Consider the following 27,224-nt stretch of genomic DNA (forward strand, 5'->3'; position numbering starts at 1 on the left):
GAGGGGAAGAGAGGAGGGTGTAGGGGGAAGAGAGGGTGGAGTGTAGGAGGGAAGAGAGGGTGTAGTGTAGGAGGAAAGAGGGGGTGGAGTGTGGGAGGGGAAGAGAAGGTGGAGTGTAGGAGGGGAAGAGAGGGGGAGTGTAGGAAAGGAAGAGAGGGGGGAGTGTAGGAAGGGAAGAGGGTGGGGAGTGTAGGAGAGGATGAGTGGGAAGTGTAAGATGGGAACAGAGGGGGGTGTAAGAAGGGAAGGGGGGGCGTGTGGGAGGGACAGACAGGGAGTGTAAGATGGGAAGAGGGATGGCAGGGGAGTGGGGCAGAGAAGAGAGTTGGGGTTCCCCAGAATTTCATATAGTTCTAGGGTTTCTTAACCAAAAAAGTTTGAAAACCACTGGTCTAAATGTATGTTAAATCCACCCCCTTTACTCTTGTTGGTATTTTTCCTTCTGATTTGGAGGGACATCCAATCATATACTCATTGGGATGAAGGAAACAAATTACACAACACCACCACCTTCTGCTGCAAATTGAAAGTTACACAAATTATTTTAAATATTTACCCTTGTAACATTTTTGTTATATCTGCATCAGTCATCAAGAGTTCACCCATTTCATATACCTGTGCCACTAGTTCACAATGGTCCTGGGTGGTACTGCACCTTGAATTAAATGTCCATAGCACTAGAAAGCACGTACCTGTCTGTCTGTCCTTTTCCACGCAGTAGCAGTTGTCGTAGAACTCTGTGAAGGTGGTGGCTAGTTCATACAGGTAGTCACATAGGGTGTGCAGTAGGAGGTCCTCCAAGATCTTCTGCAAGATCTCAGGGAATCGTAGGATACATTTGCCCAGCTTCCACTCCTTCTCATGCTCCAAAACGATCTCCGTTTCCCCGGCAGCCTTGTGCAAAGCCTCATCGCTGATGTTGGCCAATCGTGCTATGGACCTAAAGTTAGGAAAGAACAAGTTACATTAAAAAGTAAATACTGTAGTGACGTTATTTTCCTAATTTATAGATTTGACTATATTCTATTATTATTGCACGTTACGATATTCTGTTAAAAGTTGCTGTTTGCTGTTATGACAGTTTGCTTACATATTGTAATTGTTTAATGCTCTATATTTTATTAATAATTTAAACACAATAAAAAATAGGACAGCTACACAATGAGCTTCAATCTTACAAAGATAAGCTGATTAATATTAACAGTAATAAGTACAGAGTTGCAAAAATTAGTAGATGTGTGTTCGCTGTGAAATTTGGACATTCACAGCTGGTGAAAATAATACAAATGGGGGGGGGGGGGGGGGGAGAAACACCTAACCTATTCAATATGCTGCAAAGTCGATTCCCAGTGCTTTTGAAGAATTCAACACCATTGAAATGAATGGGGACTACTCTAATATCTCCAGCACAGGGAATCTGTTTCACAGAAAATTAAGTAAGGGCCACAGAATGCAAAATATTTTTTTGCAGTTTGCAAATATTTAGGCCAATGATTTTGGTAAACTAGGCAAAAATTACAAGTTAGTTGCATATAGTATATTTGTCATGTTTATCGCCATAGAAAATATATGATGGAACTAGAAAAAAGTACAGAGAAGAGCCACCACATTAATAAAGGGGATGGATAATCTGATTTATGAGGAGAGGATAGCAAGATTAGATTTGTTTATATTAGAAAAGAGGCGTCTAAGATATGATAACTATATACAAATATATTCGGGGCCAGTACAAGGAGCTTTCAAAATAACTATTTATCCCAAGGACAGTACAAAGGACTCGGGTCATCCCTTAAGGTTGGAGGAAAGGAGGTTTCACCAGCAACAAAGGAAAGGGTTATTTAGAGTAAGGGCAGTTAAAATGTGGAATTCATTACCCATGGAGACTGTGATGGCATACACAATAGATTTGTTCAAAAAAAGGTTGGACATCTTTTTAAAAAGGAAAGGTATACAGGGATATATAAAATAAGTAAACATGAGAAGGACGTTGATCCAGGGAGTAATCTCCAATTCTTGGAGTCAGGAAGGAATTTATTTTTCCCATTATGAGATATCATTGGATGATATGTGACTGGTTTTTTTTTGTTTGCCTTCCTCTGGATCAATAAGTAAGTATAGATATAGGATAAAGTATCTGTTGTCTAAATTTAGCATAGGTTGAACTTGATGGACGCATGTCTTTTTTCAACCTCATCTACTATGTAATCACATTTTGAGCCTACATCTCAAGAGCAGGGGGTTAATGGTATAATTAGACCACTTTAACAGGATTGGACAAATAAGAAATAAAATCAATTAAAGACACATTTTTGTGTGCGCCAGTTACTGTACTCCATTTTTCCTCCATTCCTACCACTACCCAATGTACTTATTCAAAACAGCAGCAGAGTAAACTTAAAATGCCTTCATAAGAGACGCAATATATAATTGATTCTCCCAGTGGCTGTGGTCGTGGGAACATAAGTGCTTTGCCATTTAATAATACAAATAACCAAAGTCACGTTACCAGCCCTACGGCATGTTATTGGACATACCTTATTCTAGTAAATGCATAGAGCAGATAAGCAGCTGTGTTCCCTCGATCGTCCAACATCTTATCAAATGAGAAGATGTAGTCGTTCATTCTGTTATGGGAGAGGTCAGCATACTTAACGCATCCGAAGGCCACCGATGTCTGGGCAGCTTTTAATTCCTCTGGAGTCAAGACCTTGAAGACAAAGAGCAAGGCATATTTATAGAGATGTATACTGCACATGTAATAAACTGAAAGCAACATATCTACAGTAGACTATAAGAGAAAATATTATATCTATGGCGCTCCATACATACACAAATGGTGGTAAAAAGGATATATACAACCCGTAATGGTGGCTTCATCGGGTCCAAAGGTAGGCTCCACACGATAGCAGTTTATTTGAACCCTTTAGCCCCTGATAGCACTTTATTTTACCCCTGAAGAAGGAAGTTGGTACTTCCAAAACATGTAGGGTGGTCCCACTGCTGACTTTTGCTGACGCCTGTCTTGTTTCTCCTGTCGATCGAAGCATCCACGAATCTGCTGACACCATCCGCACAGCGTTCCAGGTATTGCACGGCGAATCTGCGGCTGCGATCTGTAAGCCCCAACTGGCTGAGCTGCAGAGAGCTATTCCCACGCGAGCAGGGGGGCGCCCCACCCGGAAACGGCTACGGAGCACCAACACGCCCCTGATGCCAGGAGACACGCAGTGGAGCTGATCTGACCAAGACGAGAGGGGATACTCTCTAATTATCCATCGCCTGTGACCATCTTGCATCTGGTAAGTGGTCATTTCAGCCACAGCAGGAGATTTCCAGTGGGACTTATTCTATTTTAACAAATGTTGTGTATTTTATTCATATTCTGTGTCTAATATTAAATGTGCATATTTGTATAACAGTTACCCAGTGTTTCTCAGCCCATGTCATTTGTTATTTGTTGGTTTGTCATGTTATTAGTATATATGCTGTGAATATTCATATTTTACAGTATTATGCTTTGTGATTTCCCTATTTTTTTCATGTAACACTGCTATCGTGTGGAGCCTACCTTTGGACCCGACGAAGCCACCATTACGGGTTGTATATACCCTTTTTACCACCATTTGTGTATGTATGGAGCGCCATAGATATAATATTTTCTCTATCAGTTGTCTCTGATTTGGGTTCAGAGTTATATCACAGGCAGCTAGCCTTTATTCCTAATTAGGAATAATAGGTTATTCATATCCATTTAGATTTAATTTGCTTGTTTAGAAAGTTAGTGCTACCTTATTTGTTTTTCTGTCACTCCTACAGTAGACTATAAACTTTAAGGGACAGACACTTGCAGCTTAATTTTTTGTGTGTACAGCACTGCATATATGAGAAAAATGATGACTATTTTTAATATGCAAGGTAAATGGCTGTCTGGCGCCATCTGCTGCAAAGGAGAATTATTTTAACAAAACTGATTGTAACCCTTCTGACAAAAGTTAAACCAGCAGTTCTCTGATATATGCATCTACACTGGTTTTAAAGCTGCAGTTCAAGCAATAACCTACGTGTGTTGTCTTTTTTTTATTTTTTTTTTAAATAAATCAGTTCTGTACTATGAGAAAATAGTTGTAGCATTTAAAAAAAAAAAACATTTAAAGACATTTTTAATGTGTTATAATGTTACAAGCATATTTGTTTCTATAGCAACCATTTACAAAGTCACATCCCCTTCCTCTTCTGAAACACTCTGGCACACCGCTGTTTGAGCCCTGTCCTCTCTCTAGCAGTGAACCAATTGTATCTAGTGACTGTCTGGTCACATGATCTTTCCCACAGAACTTGGCATCTTGGGTCCTCCTTTGCTGCACCGACAGGGATTTAGTGACGCCCCGAGTTTAATCTTGGCCGATCGATCACAGGGGAATGGATCGATCGGTAATTTAGGTAATCACTTGTCCGAGTGTAGCGATTGTATTGATGCACATATTGAATGGATTTTTTTTAAAAAAACAGCAGCTTGAACTGCTCTTTGAAACGAACCTTTCTTAGGGCCTTATGCAGAGAGCATAGAATTTTAAAATTGGCGAATTTCATAAAAAGTAGCTTTTTTGGAGAGTTTTATTCTCCATATGCAGAAAAGTGCGAATTCTGCTATGTTTAACATGGATGCGTGTGGCGAGTTTAAATTGGCGAGATGCGCGCTTCAGAAACGTGTAAAAACAAATTCGCGCCTTTTTTTCCCCTTTACTATAGGCGGCGAGCGCCATCTTGCCATCTTTTCCTGGCGCGGCAAAAATGCGAGAATCGCGGCATTTTTTGGCGCGAACAGCCGCTTTATGCCGTTCGCACCTCTCTGCATTCGGAGAGTTTTAAAAATGGCGAGATGGAGGTTCTCGCCAGCCGCGAGGCAAGTTTTAGCAATTGAAAAAACAAAATGGCGCGTTTTTCGGAACTCGCCATTTTCTGCCGGTTTCTGCGCGAAATTGTACAAAAAATGGCGAATTTCGAAATAACGATGCTCTCTGCATAAGGCCCTATGTGTTTCTAAAGAGCTGTCGATATTGTTTTATGCTTCTGTGTTTATGGCTCTGTATTAAAGGAATTACAAATGGCACGATGACACCAAAAATAAAGATAAAGACACATAAATAAGCAGTTTCAAAAGGTTAAACAAAAATGTCTACTTTTAGATATGTAGCCCTCCCCCCCAACCCCCCCCCTTTGGGGACTACTAGTTAATATAAGGAGTTAATAGCCTTAATGGGTTAACTGTGTGGGATTACTCGGGTAACTCCTCGCCCCATCATGTGATGCAGGATGACTATGCAGAAAGGGATAGCCACTACTGTGCATGTCTTGTGACCAGAGATGTCACTATAGGGAGATTTGAAGGATACTGTATATATAGATCCTTCCTAAACTCTAGAAACAGATTCCTCAGAATTCAGACTTAAGCCTCACTGTTAGTCGTGTAAAGAGGGTTATGTGTATTACTGTATGTCCTGTCACCATTTTTTGTTTTCAGTTAAGGAAAATGCTTATAGTTAACGCCTATAGTAATGGCCCAAGATTGTTCTCATTCGAGAAGAGGAGTAAGAAAGTGCTCAGCAGGGATTTCTCAGAGTAGTAGCTCCAGAGCATAAATCTGACCGGCCGCATCGAAAAGTCCTAAGTAAACTCCCGATCCAATATGCATGAATGAGGTAGGCAGTACATAGATTGACAGGATAACTAATCCCAGAGGACAAAGTGTACTCCCACCACAGGACCAGTCGAGATGGGGCACCATTGACACTATGGAGATTGACAATATAACTATTACTAAGGGAAACAAGCATAAGTAACTCCCACAATAGGAGTGGGAGCTAACTGGGGAAGAAGCAAAGAACCACCATATTATTTGCCACCAGTTAATGTCTGAAGTGAAGTCTGTTTTGTATGGCGAGCATTATCAACGGATGTGAATAAAACTCTTGTTTTTACTATAAATGTTCTTGGTGTCCATCCTTATTCTACGCTCAGTCTACACCTACCCAGCACATTGAACAGGTATGAAAGACTGAGCAATGCACTGTATAGTCCATTTGATGTAACTTCCTTTAGAGCCTGACAAGGAGAGTTACACATAAAAGGATTTTCTACTGTTCAAAGGTTACATTATTAAGTGGCAAGCCCTACATAGGTGGTCAAAAAGATCTAATAACCAACTTATCAATGTAACTGGCTATCATGGAAAGCGTCATTCACACTTCAAGTAAAATTCTGCACTAACAACACACACACACACACTTTGCAGAACTCTTTAAACAACTTCAGTGCTGGAGGGACTTGCATTGCAATGTATGATGGCCCTTAATGGCCTGAAGAGGTGAAATGACATCTATGCTACCATCAACAGTAGAATACAAAACCTTTTGAAATCAGGAGGAAAAAAAAAGTACTAATGAAAATTAATAAATGAACTAATAAGTTCCATCATACTTAAAAAGTGATACTACTAATTCAGTCATTTACCTTGTCCCTTTCTTTATCCGTTAACTTGTCCATTGAGCGTTTGACTCCTTCCTCGAGCAAGTCTATTAAGCGCACTGTGTCACCTGATCGAGTCTTAAATTTTTTCCTGGAGACACAAACACATCATGAACCATGGCAAGAAAAAGCGAGGAGCATTTGGCAGAACGTGTAATAACATTTTCAATAGTATCATTCTTTACAGGCAATGGGCGAATGTATATTTATGTCTCACGTACAGCTGCAAACGGATTACATCTATTTTAAGAGGACAGCGCGAGCGCAGAAACCTTATTTGTGACTTTCTTATGTCTCAAAAGTAACATGGTTATTTTGCTAGGAAAATTGTTCATATTTGTTTTTTTCACATTCAAAACATTTTTTTTATTGAATTATCAATGTCTCCATTTGATAAACCCAACTGGATATTAACAATATAAAAAAGGCTTTGCATTGTATAGTAAGATACATTATTTGCGTTTGTAGCACTATACATATTTTTAACTGCTCTTACATTTATATTATACTAGCTGAAAGTACCTGGCGTTGCTCGGGAATTCTAAGGAACAAAAAAACCTGAGATTTATAAATGGATCATTGAATTTTTTAGTTTCTTAATGACAAAAAATGTATGTATTTTTATTCTAATGCTGCTGGGTAAACAATATATTTGGTTTTACCATCAGGAACAAAAACACACACAAAAAAAAATCCGTTCTCACTCTGGAGCATCCGACAAAGTTAACCATGTGCAAAACATGAATTTTCTAAATTCAGTCCAGCTACTTTATTTCTCTGATTTGATGGGATCATGTCACTAGTTAGATCATTGCTGATGTCATATGTGATGTCATGTATGATTATATCAGCAAAGCATGGGGGGGGGGGGAGTTAAGGTTTCATGTCACTTAACTTCGAAATTTCCAGACTTTTGAAGGGTTTGCTTACAAACCTTAACTATACTTAAACAAAATGTTTCAATATCTATGTACGTGTGCCTGTCTGTGTGAATGGGGTGTCTTTGTATAAGTGTATATATGTATCATAATAAAAGAGCCTGTGTGGCTGTATACACACAATACAATCCTGCAGAATCTGATTAAAATCAGTGCAATTTTGAAAGGTTCAGTCTGCCATTTGGATTCAAAATGGCGTCCATTTGTATCCAAACAGACAAAAACCTGCTTCTTGATCTCAGGAATCATCATGCAAAATTTGGTTACAATATCTTAAGAGGTGTCCAAATGCATAGTGAACAGACATACAACTTTCCAAAATATATAGTAGATTCGCAAATACAGTCATGTGAAAAAGAAAGTACACCCTCTTTGAATTCTATGGTTTTACATATCAGGACATAATAACAATCATCTGTTCCTTAACAGGTCTTAAAATTCGGTAAATACAACCTCAGGTGACAACAACACATCACATATTACACCGAGTCATGATTTATTTAACAAAAATAAAGCCAAAATGGAGAAGCCATGTGTGAAAAACGTATTTGCAGTGCCAAGTTCCTGGAGGGCCTTTGTTTGTGGTGCGCCATCTCCCCGAGTCCTGAATTGGAAGCGCACACACACCAGAAGCACACCAGCAAATCTACCACAGAATGGCTGAAAAATAAAAGAATCAAGGTGTTGCAATGGCCCAGTCAAAGTCCAGACCTCAACCCGATTGAAATGCTGTGGCTGGACCTTAAGAGAGCTGTGCATAAACAAATGCCCACAAACCTCAATGAACTGAAGCAACATTGTAAAGAAGAGTGGGCCAACATTCCTCCACAACGATGTGAAACTGATAGTCATACAGAAAACGATTACTGCAAGTTATTGCTGCTAAAGGTGGTTCTACAAGCTATTGAATCATAAGGTATACTTAGTTTTTCACACATGGCTTCTCCATTTTGTTTTTATTTGTTATTATGTCCTGATATGTAAAACCATAGAATTCAAAGAGGGTGTACTTTCTTTTTCACACAACTGTATATACAGTACACACACACACACATGCATGCATGCATATAATGCTTCCATCCCCTTACATCTCAGCCCTCATCACCAAATATATCCCTAAACAACCCCTTTATTTTGCCCACAACATCCGACTCTATTACCTCCTCTCACTTACGCCTACAAGACTTCTTCCGTGCTGCCCATTCTCTGGAATTCCCTACCACGCACCATCCCAGCTGTTAGACATTCAACAACTCTCTAAAGACTCACCTTTTTAAGAAAGCCTATCTGGCATACTCCTAACATCCACCCACCAACCCTAATGGTATCAGTTGTGCGGCTGGAACAAACTCTGTGCTATCTAACCCCCCCTAACAGCCACATCCCCAAACCTTAATAGATCCAGCAGTGTGGCTGGACCATACCCCATCCTGAGGCATACTCCACCCCCACAATGAGCAGCCACTTTACCTTTTGTTTCAGCTCTGCCCCTTATTCCCTCTAGATTGTAACCTCTCAGGAGCAGGGACCTCATTACTCTATGTATATATTTGCACTTGTCTGTCATTCAGTTTATGTAATTGATGTCACTCGGTACCCCCACTTTACCACACTGTGGAATATGTTGGCGTTTTACAAATAAAGGATAATAATAATCATTAAGTATGGACAACATGAACGTAGGATCTGCTCTAAATGACCCGATCCCTTCTAATCACTTGTAGGTTATTCAAGACTTGGGCTATGTTATTATACATTACTTACTTGTCTTCTCCAAGGACCACACCAAACCCAGCATGTTCCACTCTGGTCACTTCAGGATCATACCAGCCAATCATTCGAGCCGCTGCAAAGACGTTCTGCAAATGTACGCCCTGAAGAACAACAGAAACCCTTATTTAGTATCTTTTTATAACCCATCAGCTTTCATTGACACAACCATGAATTCTGCATTGTATCAGAAGATTCGAGAGGAGAATGAGCTGAAGCTGAAGTGAAAGTGGGTCATGCAGCAAGATACAATGATTCTAAACATACAAGCAGATCTACAAAAGATTGGCCGCAGAAGAAGCAATTCCACGTTTTAGAATGGGCTAGTGGAAGTCGGGACCTAAACCCCATCGAAATGTGGCAGGACCTGAAACAAACTGTCCATGCAAGGAAGCCCTCAAATGTCACAGAGTTGAAGCAGTTCTGTAAAAAGGAATGGGCCAAAATGCCTCAAATTCGATGTCAGAGACTGACCAGCAGTTACAGAAAACGCTTAGTTGAAGTTATTGCTGCTCAAGGAGGTGCCACCAGTTACTGAATCTAAAGGTTCACATACTTTTTCACACATGGATACTGAATGTTGAATCATTTGTGGATAAATACATGTTGAAAAAGTATCATTAGTTTGATCAGGATATATTTATGTATTATTAGGACTTAGATTAAGATCTAATAACATTTTAGGTTTGAAATATGAGAAAATCCTAAGGGGTTCGCAAACTTTTTCTCGTCACTGTATGTATGTATGTATGTATATATGTATGTACAGTGGTGTGAAAAAGAAAGTATACCCTCTTTGAATTCTATTGTTTTACATATCAGGAAATAATAACAATCATCTGTTCCTTAGCAGGTCTTAAAATTAGGTAAATACAACCTAAGATGAACAACAACACATGACATATTACACCGAGTCATGATTGATTTAACAAAAATAAAGCCAAAATGGAGAAGCAATGTGTGAAAAACTAAGTATACGTTATGATTCAATAGCTTGTTGAACCACCTTTAGCAGCAATAAGTTGAAGTAATAGTTTTCTGTATGACTATCAGTCTCACATCGTTGTGGAGGAATGTTGGCCCACTCTTCTTTACAACATTGCTTCAGTTCATTGAGGTTTGTGGGCATTTGTTTATGCACAGCTCTCTTAAGGTCCAGCCACAGCATTTCAATCGGGTTGAGGTCTGGACTTTGACTGGGCCATTGCAACACTTTGATTCTTTTATTTTTCAGCCATTCTGTTGTAGATTTGCTGGTGTGCTTGGGATCGTTGTCCTGTTGCATGACCCAATTTCGGCCAAGCTTTAGCTGCCGGACAGATGGCCTCACATTTGACTCTAGAATACTTTGGTATAAAGAGGAGTTCATGGTCGACTCAATGACTTCATGGTTCCCAGGTCCTGTGGCTGCAAAACAAGTCCAAATCATCACCCCTCCACCACCGTGCTTGACAGTTGATATGAGGTATTTGTACTGATATGCTGTGTTTGGTTTTCGCCAAAAGTGGCGCTGTGCATTATGGCCAAACATCTCCACTTTGGTCTCGTCTGTCCAAAGGACATTGTTCCAGAAGTCTTGTGGTTTGTTCAGATGCAACTTTGCAAACCTAAGTCGTGCTGCCATGTTCTTTTTAGAGAGAAGAGGCTTTCTCATGGCAACCCTTCCAAACAAACCATACTTGTTCAGTCTTTTTCTAATAGTACTGTCCTGAACTTTAACATTTAACATGCTAACTGAGGCCTGTAGAGTCTGAGATGTAACTCTTGGTTTTTTTGCAATTTCTCTGAGCATTGCACGGTCTGACTTTGGGGTGAATTTGCTGGGACGTCCACTCCTGGGAAGATTGGCAACTGTCTTGAAGGTTTTTCACTTTTGAATAATCTTTCTCACTGTAGAATGATGAACTTTAAATTGTTTGAAAATGGCCTTATAACCCTTCCTAGATTGATGGGCAGCCACAATTGCTTCTCTAAGATAATTGCTGATGTATTTCCTCCTTGGCATTGTGTTAACACACACCTGGATGCTCCAGACCAGCAAACTGCTAAAACTTCGGCTTTTATAGAGGTGGTCACACTTGCTGATGATCAATTAATTAAGGGCATTTGATTAGCAGCATCTGTCAGCTACTTAGCATCCTAATTCCTATGGAAGCAGTAAGGGTGTATGTACTTAGTTTTTCACACATAGCTTCTCCATTTTAGCTTTACAGGCAGTCCTCGTTTTATAACGCTTCGTTTTACAATGAATGGCTTATCCAACGCTATGCAATGCATACCTATGTTCACTTATACAACGCCAAAACGGCTTATCCAACGCTCTTACAACGCTTTGCAACGTTGTTTATGTGTATGTGTGTGTATATATATATATATATATATATATATATATATATATATATATATATATATATATATACACACACACACATACACATAAACAACGTTGCAAAGCGTCGTAAGAGCGTATATATATATATAATATTATACTATATAATATATTATGTTATATTATATATATAATACAGTATATACACTATATAATTTATGTGTGTGCTGCATGTTATTGCCTGCGTAAAATATTTGGTGTATTTTAGTGTTAAAAATGCCTTCAGGAACGGAACCTTTCATTTAAACAGTGTTCCTATGGGAAAACGCGTTTCGCTTTACAACGTTTCGCTATCCAACACCATTTTGAGTAACGCATTGTGTCGGATAACCGAGGACTGCCTGTATTTTTGTTAAATAAATCATGGCACGGTGTAATATGTCATGTGTTATTGTTCATCTGAGGTTCTACTTACCTAATTTTAAGACCTGCTAAGGAACAGATGATAGTTATTATGTCCCGATATGTAAAACCATAGAATTCAAAGATGGTGTACTTTCTTTTTCACACAACTGTATGTATGTGTGTATATACATATACACTTTCAATAGTTCCATGTTGTTGCATATCCACATTTACCTGCCCATTATCTACCACATAGATAAGAACATTCGCTTTCTCTTCAAACAGTCTCTGTTTTATGGCGGCTAAGTCTGAAGTGTCGTAGGTGAAACCTCCGTCGGATTTCACAATTGTTAAAGGAATTGTGCATCCCGGGGGGAACACAACTTTGCGTCCTTCATCAACCTCGGCAAGACCTACAGGGAAAAAATGGTTCTGATAAGTTAAAAGAAATACACCAATAGTTACCTTTTTTTACCCTTCTACTAAAAGAATGGGGCCAGTTTAAGTGGGAATGGAGCAGTAAGGTATCATGCAAATTTAAAGAGGGCTCCCCAACATTTTTACAGATCACAATAATTTCCCAATTAAGTGATCAGATAACAAAAAATAAGAAGTTAATTTTAAGAACTAAGAAACGTATTTTCAAATATTTATCGTTCTTATTATGATAAAGGGGAAATACCCGGGCGCTACCGCAAACTGAAATATATGGGAAAAATAAAGAATTATTTTCAGAACATCACGACCTTATAAAGTATATAAGGTTCCCATCTACTTCATAGTCTCTTCCTATGAATCCGACCCCAATAGGATCTATCCAGGATCCTTAGTGGTACAGAAAAACAAGAAAAAAGGGGGAGCACAGGTTGAGGGATGATAGGGGTAACAAATTCAAAGTGATTGAGCTCGAGAATGTAAGTTCCCGAACTAGTAAACTTGGGGGTAGTGGAGTGTATAATAACATAAACACTTACACGGCCTTGTGCAAATGCTGTCACATCAAGGTTTCTTTTCTTTCCTTTTCTTCTATGTTCTCCTGATGTGGTATATCTTCTCTTCTGATCCAAATAATAGCCTTTTCAGTTTACCAGCAACTCTCGATTGCGGTATCCCCCTCAGAGTGAATGGATAAAACTATAAACAAATGTTTAGGAACAATACCAATAATTATAATAATGCCTAACTCAAATGTTTGAGAGCATATATATCAAAAGCAGAAAAGACTGCAATCACTCACATGGGCAGGTGTGAGTGTGATCTTTTAGGAGGTGTCTTTGTCCTCTTCACATAAGGAAACTCTCAATAAAAAAGACCCTCATGTTTTAAATTGCTCTCCGCGTAATGGTGCTTTTTATATTGTTTTTTAACTGTTTTATTTTCAATAAAGAACACGGTGGTTAACTCCATTTTAGAGTTTCACTTTTCGTTGTACCATTACGCGGAGAGCAACCCCAACATACTTTGGAGTTAGGATTGAAGTTCAAAGGAGAAGCACAAAGATACCGATTCCTGCGTGAGCTCACACGTGGCCGTCTGAGTATTAGTGTTATATTCCCTTTTATTTACTAACCTCCCATTCTCATCATTTATTTAGAACATGAGTGTCTTTTTTATTGAGAGTTTCCTTATTTGAAGAGGACAAAGACACCTCCTAAAAGATCACACTCACACCTGCCCGTGTGAGTAATTGCAGTCTTTTCTGCTTTGGATATATATGCTCTCAATCATTTGAGTTAGGCATTATTATAATTATTGGTATTGTCCCTAAACATTTGTTTATAGTTTTATCCATTCACTCTGAGGGGGATACCGCAATCGAGAGTTGCTGGTAAACGGAAAAGGCTATTATTTGGATCAGAAGAGAAGATATACCACATCAGGAGAACATAGAAGAAAAGGAAAGAAAATAAACCTTGATGTGACAGCATTTGCACAAGGCCGTGTAAGTGTTTATGTTATTATACACTCCACTACCCCCACGTTTACTAGTTCGGGAACTTACACTCTTGAGCTCAATCACTTTTAATTTGTTACCCCTATCATCCCTCAACCTGTCCTCCCCCTTTTTTCTTGTTTTTCGTTCTTATTATGACCCAGTAGAACATGAAGAAATGTCCACATCACTCAAAAACCAGCATGCTTTATTTAATTTGAAAGCAGAAGAGGGGCATCCGGAGTGGCAGTACAAAAGGCAGCAAAATTGTAATGAAAACCCAAACGGTCTAAAGTAGAAAAGACTTTATTGGTGCAGGCAACTAAACAGCATCCAAGTCCATAATCTCCCTCCTACGCGTTTCACGCCACAAGGGCGCTTTATTTAATTGCCAGGCAAATGGCCCTCTCTCGAGTTCCTATCAGGACGGAGTGGGAGCTACAGCTTTTTCTTTTTTTTTAATAATTTGTATTTTTTATTTTTTTTGAAAATACAGCATATATACATCTTATTTCCAGTATTGTGACATGCATTATTCATATCTCTTATGCATAGTGGCTGAACACAAACATTGCTCATCAAAACAGAGTTATAAACAACGACATAAACTTAAATAATAAATAATCATAAAGTAAAATTCAGGTGGGGGGGGAAGAGGAAGAGGGTGGGGAGGGGGAAAGGAAGGGTGGGAGGCGCGGCTCTGATCAACACTTCAGGGACCGATGTCTGGATTAATTTGTTGCTGCTGAGTGGGCTACTCCATCACCGGAGAACGCATTTAACTACTATTAAAGCAAAACGGTGGATCTCTCCACCCCAGGGATGTCTGTCTGGGCTAACCAAGGCGTCCAGACTTTTAGGAAATTTTCGCCAGTGTCATTGACTAAACTCGTCAATTTTTCCATCTGGCATACGAACCAAATTCTATTCCGGATTTTGGGGATAACAGGAATTTCACTTTGTTTCCATAATGCTGCAATCTCGCACCGCACGGCTGTAGCAAAATGCGCTATTAGTTTAAGAGTTGCTTTTGTGAAGCCCTGTCGTGCTCTTCCCAAAAGAAAGAGACCGGGATCAAATGGGATGTCGAGGCCCAAAAGCCTCTGAAGCCAATTAATGATTTTTTTCCATAATGGAATCAGCCGGGGGCAGGACCACAGCATATGTAACAGATCAGCGGTTTCTCCACATTGTCTAGGACACAATGGAGAACTACCGTTTACAAATTTGGATAGTCTAAGCGGGGTAAGGTACCACCTCATTAGGACCTTATATGCGTTCTCCTTTAATGTTGTGCAAATCGAGCTCTTAGCAGCTGCTGTTGCTATTTGGGTCCACTCATCTAGATCTAGGGTCTCCCCTAAATCTGTTTCCCATTTTAGCATGTAACCTAACTTGTGAGTGACTTTAATTCCAGAACCGACCACTTCTCTATACATCTGCGATGTGAGTCCCTTTGTGTTAGTCTCTTTCAGACAGAGCTTTTCGAATGTTGTCAAAGGTGGGTATGGGGTTGAATTATTGTAGAAGGCTCTGATCTGGAGGTATCTATAAAATTCTGAATGTGGGATATTTTTCTCTTCTTTAATTTGTGCAAATGATATGAAATTTTTGTCTTCCACCAGATCTTGTAATCTCATAATATTATGCTGTTTCCAGATTTGAAAGTTAGCGCTAGGCATACCCGGAGCAAAATGTGGGTTACCCCATAGGGGTGTCATCAGGGTTTTTTTGGACATAAGTCCGCATCTAAATTTAGTAACATCCCAGATTGCTAATGAATTAGTCATTGAGGATAGCGGCTGTTGTATAGCGGATTTTCTTGCTATTTTTGGGGTCCATAATAGGTTGCTTAGTTCCAGTGGGGAACAAGCTTTGCTTTCCAATGCTACCCATCGCTTCAAATCAGGGTGTGTTTGCCATTGGGAGAGTTGGCATAATTGGGCCGCTCGATAGTATGAAATCAAGCAAGGTACTGCTAAGCCCCCTTCTGTTGGATGTTTCAGTAGGGTCTGTTTTGTAATTCTAGATTTTTTGCCCCCCCATATAAATGTAAAAATGGCGGATTGTAGTTCTCTAATTTCCTTCAAGTTTAACGGCACTGGGAGGGTTTGGAATAAGTATAAGATGCGTGGGAGAATATTCATTTTTATACTATATATTTTTCCTATCCAGGAGATATTGAGTTTCGCCCACCTTCTTATATCCTCCTTCAGTGCTTTAATTAATTTGGGATAATTTGCTTTATAAATTGATTTATATTCACTTGTGACAAATACCCCCAGGTCAATACAAACAACAATAATACCCTTAACAAGCGCTAATCTACAATGTGCAATTAACTCACAATAGTGTGAAAAATGGCAATGAATTGGTGATGTGAACGTGATCACTCAATGTGAGTAAAAACCACTTCTAAGTGGTGTACAAGCTGCCAGAGAAACTAATAAACAGATCTTCCCAACCTGTGAAATAAATACAAATACAAAATAAAAGTCCCGGCGCTACAAATGTCCCAGATACCGTGATCCAAATGGAAAGTCCTGGATGAAAAATTCTCAGATGGATGGTACAGGATATTTTCACAGAGTCCCAGGGAGTTGATAATTCCCTTTAACGATGTCCGCAGTGATTCTGGGGAAACATAAGAGGTACACACCAATTGCGCAGTATGCCACTACTCCTGACCCCACTCTGAACCAACGGACAAAGAAACCCTACTTACAAGATAATATCTTGTGCGTTCAAGGGAGAGAATCTGTAACTGTGTCTCTGCTCTGTCTCAGTGTTTCACGGAACCCACGTGACCGGCAGCAGTGATCTCTTATTCCATGCAGCGACCAGCACTCACAGGGGACGTAAGTCAGGCATGTCATGCAGGAACAGAGGATTGACACAATGGTGTAATACGTTTACACTTTATTAAAAAACTTTAAAACACAAATCACCCACACTTACAGTAAATGGGGGATGACGATATGACTCACGGATGCCGTCCGCCACTTGTCTGCAGCCTGATGCACACTGGGGAGCCTTCCTGAATGGCGTTCTCTGAAACTCCTAGCCGATGACGTCAGCGGCAGGGCGGTGCAGGTACGCTCTCACAGCATCGGCACGACTATGGTGGCTGGACTGGCTCAAACACTTGGCTCCTCCTCCCGGGGAGGCTCCTCCTCCAGTGTGCATCAGGCTGCAGACAAGTGGCGGACGGCATCCGTGAGTCATATCGTCATCCCCCATTTACTGTAAGTGTGGGTGATTTGTGTTTTAAAGTTTTTTAATAAAGTGTAAACGTATTACACCATTGTGTCAATCCTCTGTTCCTGCATGACATGCCTGACTTACGTCCCCTGTGAGTGCTGGTCGCTGCATGGAATAAGAGATCACTGCTGCCGGTCACGTGGGTTCCGTGAAACACTGAGACAGAGCAGAGACACAGTTACAGATTCTCTCCCTTGAACGCACAAGATATTATCTTGTAAGTAGGGTTTCTTTGTCCGTTGGTTCAGAGTGCGGTCAGGAGTAGTGGCATACTGCGCAATTGGTGTGTACCTCTTATGTTTCCCCAGAATCACTGCGGACATCGTTAAAGGGAATTATCAACTCCCTGGGACTCTGTGAAAATATCCTGTACCATCCATCTGAGAATTTTTCATCCAGGACTTTCCATTTGGATCACGGTATCTGGGACATTTGTAGCGCCGGGACTTTTATTTTGTATTTGTAAATACCCCCAGGTATTTGATCGTTTTAGGCTGCCAGCGAAAGTTGAAGTTTAGACAGATTAGTTTTTCGTCCGGTTTTGGTATGGTGACGTTCAAGGCCTCTGATTTTGACTGGTTTATTTTAAACCCTGAGATTTTGTTGAATTTATCTAACAGGCTGAAGAGATTAGGGAGAGAGGTGAGTGGCTTTGACAAGACCATTAGCACATCGTCAGCATAGAGGGCTATTTTGTGGGTTTGATTATCTAATTTGAGACCGGAAATATCCGGGTTCTCTCTCACTTGTGCCGCTAAAGGCTCCATACACATGGCAAAGAGTAAGGGCGAGAGGGGGCAACCCTGTCTCGTGCCACTCCTGATCTTAAATATGTCCGAGGGGAAGCCTTGATGCATAACTTTAGCTGTCGGACCAGTGTATAGAGCCATAATAGCTGATATTAATTTATTCTCGAAACCAAATGCTCCAAGTGTAGCTTTTAGGTATGCCCAGTCGATCCTATCAAAGGCCTTTTCTGCATCTAGACTTAACACCATAATTTGTACTTTTTGCGATTTGGCTATTTCTAACAGATCAATGATTCGTCGGATATTATCTCCCGCTTGTCTATCCTTAATGAAGCCGACTTGATCTGGGTGTATTAGTCTAGGTAGGATCTGACTTAATCTATTGGCAATCAATTTAGCATAGATTTTGATATCTGTGTTGATAAGCGAGATAGGTCTTTAGCTTTTACAATCTAATGGGTCTTAACCAGATTTATGAATTACAGAGATTGACGCTTGGAGCATGTTTTCGGGGAAGGGTTGTCCTCCTAACCCCGCATTAAACATTTTGAGCAGGTATGGGGCCAAAATTTTACTGAATTTCTTATAATAGAGGCCTGAGAAGCCATCTGGCCCCGGGGCCTTCGAGGTCTTGAGGTCTTCTATAACTAAATCTAGCTCTTCCATGGTAAAATCAAGACTCAATCGCTCTCTCTCCTCTTCTGTCAGCTTTGGCAGCTTTGAACTCGAGAGGAATGACTCACGAGATCGTTCTTTATTCTGATTATGTACTATTTTATCCCCATTATATAATTTCTCGTAGAATGATTTGAATTCTTCTACTATTACAGATGGATTACCAGAGATAGAGCCTGAGGATCTTCTAATGGCTTGTATACTATAATTAGGGGGTCTGTGTCTCAGCTTGTTGGCGAGCATAGTATCTGGCTTGTTTGCTTTATCGAAAAATTTCCTCTTTGACCAATTCAGGGATATATCAGCCTGGGATGTTAATAGAAGATTTAATTCTATTTTGGCATCTCTTATTGGTTTGAGTAGGTTGGGGTTATTGGACTGCTTATGTTTGTCCTCGAGGGTTTTCAATTTGGATTGTAATAAATTTATTTTGTATTCTCGTTCTCTGTATGCCCCTTAGCGTGGCTTTATGTGCCTCCCAAAGGGATAGATAGGAGTCCACCGAACCTTGGTTTAGTTGGAAAAATTGATCTATTTCGTTGGCTACTATTTGGGCGGTGTCAGGGTTTTTTTAAGAGGGCTTCGTTAAGTTTCCAGTTTGCTCTAGGTCTGTCTAGAATTAGCTGGGTGCACCTTAGCTCTATAGGCGCATGATCTGACCATGAAATATCATGGATCCCTGTATGGGAGATCTGCGGGACCAGTCTGCTAGAGATAAAGAAGTAGTCGATTCTGCTATATGATGAGTGGGGGTGTGAGAAAAAGGTATAATCTCTATCAGTGGGGTGTTGCTCCCTACAGATGTCTAGGAGACTATTCTCTTTCAGACCCTGGCGTAATGTGTATGACGCTTGTTTAGTTTGCCGGGGTTGAGGGTTTGATCTGTCCATGGTAGGATTGAGGGCTGTGTTGAAATCCCCCGTTATTATTAATGGGCCCTGTGCAACCTTGCTTAATTTATTGAAAACGCTTGTGAAGAAGTTGGGATCCATATCGCCAGGGGCGTAGATAGATGCAATTGTTAGCGTTTGACCATTTATGGAACCTATTAGGATTATATATCTTCCGTTCTTATCTTTAATTATGTTTTCTGCTTTAAAAGGACACTTGTTGTGGAATATAATTGCTACTCCCTTTGTTTTCTTTGAGGATGAGAAATAGAATTGTCTGAATCTTTTGTCTAGATATCTTTTGTATAGCTTTTTCAACCCTAGGGAAGCGTAAAAAAAAAAAAAGTTAAGAACCTCTCTCATCAAACTCCTTCACAATCTGGACCATCTTGTCTTGGTAGTAGGATTCTCCTCTGTCTATGATGCGGATATCCAGGCAGTCATAAATCTTTTGGAATTCTACAGATAGAAACAAATAGTGCAGTATATTTAGTTTACCACGTGTATTAGGATGAACGAATATGAAGAAATATTTAGCGGTTTGGTGAAAACAAACTACCTACCACACACACCTTAACACTACCTTTTACTACCACCAGCGTAGAATATATAAAATTGTCTGCATATACAAGCACCCTGAACATTACACAGAATTCCCTTCCAGAAAGGCTTCATATGTTTTGGCAGTAGTTGGCTGCAGTAGTGATTATCTACCAGGGTAACCCGACATCCTGGTGAACCTTCAACTTAACATCCTGCACTAACATCCAATGTGGTTTATCGCAGCACGCAGCAATCTGTGGTGCTGGTTTGGTTTTTGCATTCATAGATTTATTTATTTTTTACCTTAGTTGAAGAAAAAAAAAAAAAAAGTTATTGGCACAATGCAAGCTATAGGGAGGGATGCCTGAAATATTTAATTTTGAAATTCCCTGGCAGGACTTTTGTCCAGGAGCAGTGCCGTAACAACCATATGTGCAGTCAGATTCGGGAGGCACTAGGGCCCCCCACAGTGTTCCGGCATTTTTAAAGGCCCCCCTCTCTTCACACCACCCCCCCCAGGCCCTACCTGTGAGGCAGAGCCTTATCCAGTGGTGGTAGCAAACTCAGGTGGTCCAAAAATGAAATTTAGGTCCCACCAGAAGTCCGACCCAACCGCAGCAATCACTGCAAGGACCCACTTCACAGGTAGAGCCCTCGGAGAAAAGGAGGCCGTTTTTTTTCTTAAACTTGCACAAGGGCCCACCGGTGACTATATGGCCACGCAGCCTTTGTTTTTCCTTGCAAATACAGGTAAAAGCAAAGCACTGCATATCTCGGCAATCAGTGACGCCTGGAGCTTTGAGTTCGGTGGTTCAGCCTCTATGTGCTCTGTCATAGAGTGAAACCCTGTTTCGCACCCCCTCTAGGTATAGCCCCGAATGCATAAAATCCTTCACTCCTAATATGCAAAGCTAAGACATTTATTTCATCAACTAGAAAGCTTTTATGGGCTTCAAAATATACCTTTTCGGGATACATCACAGATCAGGTTCCAGGCTTTGATGATGTCAGGACTTTTGCTCTGCAGCTGCACCACACATTGGTATGCACGCTTTTTAAACGCCTCTTCCTCGTCAAATCTCTTTTTGGATTCCTGTGTTTGAGAAAGAAAATTTGTAAAAAATATATATATATATATATATATTCCCTATAGGGAACCATGTTTATGGGTTTGAAGCAAAAGGTGGCACTGTGTGCTCATTTGCATGTCATTTCCCAGAATCCCTTGCTGCAGTGGAAGTGCTGTGTGCTGGGTGATAATAGTGAAAGGCGGGGTTGCAGACCTGTCTAAGACATGCAAATGAGCATACAGTAATATTTCCATTTGCTATATGCTTTGCTGTGGAGGGTTTTTGCCACTTTTTTTACCCACCGTAACTTAACCAAGTATATATATATATATATATATATATCTACAGAAAAAACAGACAAAAAACAGGCGCACTCATAGCGTATTAAGGTTTACAAATTTATATGGGGTAGGATGTGTAAAAATGCACACTTACAAACATAAGGGAAATAAAAGCATTCATGAGTTATACTCAATCGCCAGCCAAGGTGCAGGATACAGCCGCTCCAGTAACACCGTTAAATCGATTTATGATATATTGTCCTGCTTTTAATACTTATATGCCACTCCGACATATGGGACTTTACATTGTCTGGCATTCAATACCCCCTTATCCAGAAAGCCCAGTGACGTCATGAGCTCTCGCGAGACTGCTACCAAGAGCTCATTGCGGTGACGAAGGGATGGAAGCAGAGAGACATTCCCCACTTGCTCCGGTACATGGAGTAGAACTGCAGTGTCGCTGAATTCCTTCACATCAGACGGTGTTACTGGAGCGGCTGTATCATGCACCTGGGCTGGCGATTGAGTATAACTCATAAATGCTTTTATTTCCCTTATGTTTGTGAGTGTGCATTTTTACACATCCTACCCCATATTAATTTGTAAACCTTAATACGCTATAAAAGCGCCTGTTTTTTCTGTAGATATCTTGGAGGGAGTGGTTACCCCCTGCATTCAGGCTGCAAAGACTCAATTGGACAGCGTTTGGAGTTGGATTTTGATTTGTATTCCCTTTTTAAGTTTGGACACTATTCATTTATGTTTTTATTTTCTTACATGTGTTTTTTATTTTTCATTATTTAGTTTTTAATAGCATTATATTTCATCATTATTTGCCTTATTATTAATTAGATTTAGGTTGCGCCATATCTTTTTCTCTCCATATATATATATATATATATATATATATATATATATATATATTTATTTTTTTTGAAGAGAAACTTCTTTAGTGGCACCTCATTCGAACTGGGGCAAAAATGGATTGTGGAGACAGAAATGAAACGGATGTGACGTCAGTGCTGGCAGTTGAGGCCGGGCTGTGTTCTGGCTCAGCCCGACCCCAACACTGACATCACACCCGCTCCACAAATCAGATGCGGCGGCGATAGCCGCCGGCGCCGCTCATAATGGCCACCGCACCCCCCACACAGCCGCTGACATGCGGCGGCGATAGCCGCCGGCGCCGCTCATAACGGCCGCCGTTCCCCGCCCGCTGCCTACTGCCATGCCGCGCATGCGCGATGGAGCCAGTGACTCCAATCACCACGGGAGTGGGGAGGGGGTGGCACGCAGCCGCTATCTGCCCCCGGCGGGTGCAGGCCCAGCAGCACACTGACCTGGTGCTCCCCCGCTGCGCCGGCAAGCTCACGGCCGCTGTTCCCGGCCCGCTGCCCTGCCGCGCATTACTAATGGTGAGGTGGCGGGGGCTGCGCATGCGCAGAAGCGGCTGGCAGCGGCGCCGTTCCCCCCACACGCCCGCGACGGGCATGCGCAGTAATAATGCAGTACGGTAGTTATGGCAACGCTCAAGACGCCACGGCTCTCATAGAGACACTGCAGCCCACACTGTTCCCCGGGCCCTATGCAGGCCCTGATCTCCCGCGGCCTCTCCTCCCGGTGCATGTCCGTGTCCCTGCAGGCCTCCCCCGTACGCTGCCTGTGGGATGAGCCGGACACCCTTCAGGAGGCTGCTCCGGAGGGATGTGCAGACCCCCCTCCGCCTGGAACTCGCTCTGTACCAGTCCCACGAGCCGTCCGGCCGCCTGCTGGCCACGGCCGCCCAGGAGAGGAGCTTCATGCGGGAGGAGGTGACACGGAGCCCGGTGCGGGAGGGAAGGGTCCGGGGCATCCTCTTCCTGCAGCCCGGTGAGTGCGTGCCCGGACTGGGGAAATGGGGTGTATCATTAGGGGGAGGGCGGGGGGTATTGGTGTGGCTATATCATTTGGAGTGGGGGACAGGGGTTATTCGGGTGTATCATTAGGAGGAGAGCAGGGGGTATTGGGGTTGGGATTCATGGAGCTGTATTGGGGGTGAATAGGTTAGGGGGATATGTGAGGTGCACGCACGCACATGGTCACACGCGCACACGGTCACGCACAGTCACACGCACACACACACAGTCACACGCACGTACACAGTCACACGCACGCACGCACACAGTCACACGCACGCACGCACACAGTCACACGCAGCACACACAGTCACACGCACGCACGCACACAGTCACACACACGCACACACACAAAGTCACACACGCACACACACACAGTCACACACACACAGTCACACACACAAAGTCACACACGCACACACACACAGTCACGCACGCACACACACACACACACGCAGTCACGCGCACAGTCACGCGCACATGCACTGTCACGCGCACACGCAGTCACGCGCACATGCACAGTCACGCGCACATGCACAGTCACGCGCACATGCACAGTCGCACGCATAGTCGCAGTCACACGCACAGTCGCACAGTCACACGACACACGAGGAATTTACGCTTAGTGCAAATACAAGGGATGTGTACGCACGTTCTAAGTCAAATTTATTTGCGTTTTGTCAATGAAATTATATTTTGATTTTTAATTAAAACATCACCAATACAAATACAATTTCTGTGACAAAAGTCAAAGAAGTTTCACTTACTATGCGCGTGCTCAGCACACACAGCTTTTTTTTTTTTTTATTATTTCATATTACATGAAAGCAGCTAATGTAGTGTCAGTTCTCCTTGCGACCTTGGGCAAGTCATTGTGCCTGCAAAATTCTATGCATAGAGCGGTGTACATTGTCAGAGTTTTAGATGGAAAAAAATAACCAACATCTAAAATCATTAGGATTAAAAAACATAATGTAATGCTCAATACAGTGACACTACATAACATGGAAAAAATGTATCAAAATACAATCTGATCATTTAATTAAAGGCAATCACTAAAATGTAACCCATGTACCGCCTTCATTTAGTATGACACGGTATGAGTTGAATATACTTGTACCTCTGTGACATCAGCTATATCATGAGTTGTGTGGACAAACTACACATTGCTATAATAGTCTTTAGTACTTGTTTCTACAGTCCACTCGCTCATAACTTGCCTCGCCACATCTGGAAGGATCCAGAGTTTCTCTCAAAAATTGTTTGAAGATTTGCTAATTTAAGGATGTAGATCCAAGTGTATTGTAACACAACCTGTGAGGTTGCGAGATCTCTATTCACTATAATTTCAGCCAAGAAGCACTCTCATGTTGATTCCCTTAAACATATCACAACCAATCCATGTTTCTTCAAGACCCAACATGGCTACTAGAACAAATGTAAATGAAATCTCTTTTCTACCACTTCTGAAGGCTGCTTTTGGTAGTTTAGGAAGTACATGTTACACATATGTAAAAATCTATTGACCCACAGCAGATCATTTGGAGGACTAACATAGTGAGGTGGTCCTTCAAACTATTATGAACACTCCTGTGGTCCACAATAAGGATTTGGGATCACTGGGACACATTTGGGATCACTGGCTTGCGCCCTTCTAGACAGCAGTGGTTGACACACAGTGCACCATATTCACAATCCCACCTACACATTATAGACCACACCTTGTAGAATGATTGGAGATCGCCAATAGGAGGCGAGGCAGTCACATAATCTGGGAATTTATCTTGGAGGTGGGCAATGAGCATTCCAAACTGAGTACCCCAATCTCCCAAATGGTTCAACCTAGAAAAAGAAGAAGGTTGCGGAATTTAATTGAGTTCAAATAAAATGTTCTTGCATCTGATAATGTCTTCCCAGGCCTATTCTTGCCCCTTAAGCATTCATCAGAACTATTTATTTTGTATTTATTTTGACTATTTTCTTCAGTTGCTGGAACACGTCAATCTTTACACAGCAGATCCACCAGTTAAGGTGAGAACGGCATCTGATAATTGTAATTGTAGCTAGAATGTGCTGGTAGAATACATGAGCATATGATATACTAGAACTTGTCAGTGGCACCTCAGTTAAAAACGATGTTACGGTCTTAATGGACACGTGGTCAGAAACACAGGACTATCTGGATTTCAGTCCGGACATGGAAGATTAATTTAAATCCACAAACTCTATTATACTTTTGTTAACTTGAATTAAGCTATTTTATATTGGACATCCAGGGGTCTCTCTGCGTGGAACCAATGTTATTCTTCAAGTAAAGGCTTCAATTTCCAATATCGATAGAAGAAATAAATGCTGTTTGCTGCTTTAAACATCACAAGTATTGAAAAAGTAGAGATTTTGTGCGTGATCAAACAAATGAGCTCGTTAAACATGCCGTTCCACTCAGATATAGCGAGTACCATGTGTATCACAGATTTCCATAATCAAGCATAAAATCCATGTCTTGGTTAAGGACTTTATTATGTTAGTTCACTAGATGCATATAAAGGAGTTCCCATGTCCTCCTTTCTGGTTTGTTCTTGATGTTGTAAAACATACAGAACACCTACAAGCTCATATTGAACCCCCAAAATAACCACAACATATATATATATATATATATATAAGCAGTGTTCGACAAACCTATACATTTGCACGCCCCGGACGAGTGCATTTAACATCGTGGCGAGCTCCTATTGGCCCAAGCAGCACACGTGTGGTACTAGGTGGCGAGTAGATTTTTTTGTTCGGCGAGTAGATTTTTTGGTGATTTGTCGACCACTGTATATAAGCATATAAGTGGGCGGCCACTTTTAAATGGTTAAAAACTCACTCCATTGCATCTCCCACTCTCAGGGGATCTTGCTTGCTTAGTTTGATTGTGACAAATCTAATACAGAGTGCTTTTCCTGGTAATGTACAGGTTAATAAGAGTTTCAATCAGACTTAGAACTTTGCAACTAATTTTGACAGATTTATTATAAATCATTCTTCCTGGTAATGCACAGGTTATTAAGAATTTATATTAGTGTTAGGTACCCTTGAGATGTGGTCTGCCGTGTAGTGGCTCACGGGCTTACAACTCTTTGGCCAAAATGTTAAACTAAAAGACCATTTTATTCAAAAGATATCTATACATATATATTTAGGCACTGTACCGTGTATAAGTTTCATTGGATGTGCACTGAGCTCTGTCTGTGTTTCATGTTCTGTCTCTGGTTTTAAATTGTTCTTGATGTTACCTTTGAGGACACCGAAATCCAGGCGGTGAGTGTCCTGTTTCTGAGACATATTTTCTAAAAGTTTGGCTTCTATGAGGATCAGTTATTGTCAACCTATTGTTGATCAACCTGCCTTGGACAACCTACTTGGTTTCACTTCAGTAATGTATGTTTCTTAATTTCATGAACTGCTTCAGGTGCAAACGGTTGTGCATTTCCTCATATTGAATATCTGCATTCCCTGCTTACAGTAGATCTATATAATATATTGTGACTTCTGAAATAATATTCTTAATTTCAGCATCAGTGAAGGCTATACATCTTAGATATTTTTCAGTTCTGCTAATCTGGGGTTGGAAGTTATGAAAATCAGTGTCCACTCTATTTTCTCTATGCATTTGTAGCAAATGTTATTTTGGTATCTGTTTATGTTTATTTGTTAGGCATTGAGCATTAATCAATGAAATAACTATTTAAATAACACAAAGCCCAGCACACACTGTCTATAGATAATAGAACAAATGAAAAGGGATAATGCCAAGAAGAAATGTAATGACATTTAATATGTAACACAAACCAATGACAAATTTTCACTTAATCTCTGACAACACTGCGTAAATTGATACAAGTGTCTGACACATCAATTCAATCAATAGTTATTTCATTGAACAGAACTACATCTCTGTACACAGACAAGCCC

The 27,224-nt window shown here is 41.0% G+C and overlaps 1 protein-coding gene across 1 annotated transcript in view; it reads right to left on the bottom strand.

Annotated features, from left to right (window-relative positions):
* Positions 1 to 27,224, bottom strand: part of RARS1 (arginyl-tRNA synthetase 1) — a 64,831-nt gene that overhangs the window by 6,077 nt on the left and 31,530 nt on the right. Inside the window, exons 7-14 of the mRNA XM_075599164.1 lie at positions 24,986 to 25,106; positions 20,982 to 21,111; positions 19,830 to 19,934; positions 12,202 to 12,380; positions 9,228 to 9,337; positions 6,511 to 6,616; positions 2,535 to 2,707; positions 693 to 940 (exon numbers count right to left, since the gene is read on the bottom strand). Coding sequence (XP_075455279.1) covers positions 693 to 940; positions 2,535 to 2,707; positions 6,511 to 6,616; positions 9,228 to 9,337; positions 12,202 to 12,380; positions 19,830 to 19,934; positions 20,982 to 21,111; positions 24,986 to 25,106 — 1,172 coding nt within the window. The remainder of the gene's footprint in view (positions 1 to 692; positions 941 to 2,534; positions 2,708 to 6,510; positions 6,617 to 9,227; positions 9,338 to 12,201; positions 12,381 to 19,829; positions 19,935 to 20,981; positions 21,112 to 24,985; positions 25,107 to 27,224) is intronic.

This window comes from Ascaphus truei, chromosome 5 (genome assembly GCF_040206685.1).
Source record: "Ascaphus truei isolate aAscTru1 chromosome 5, aAscTru1.hap1, whole genome shotgun sequence".
Lineage (NCBI taxonomy): Eukaryota > Metazoa > Chordata > Amphibia > Anura > Ascaphidae > Ascaphus > Ascaphus truei.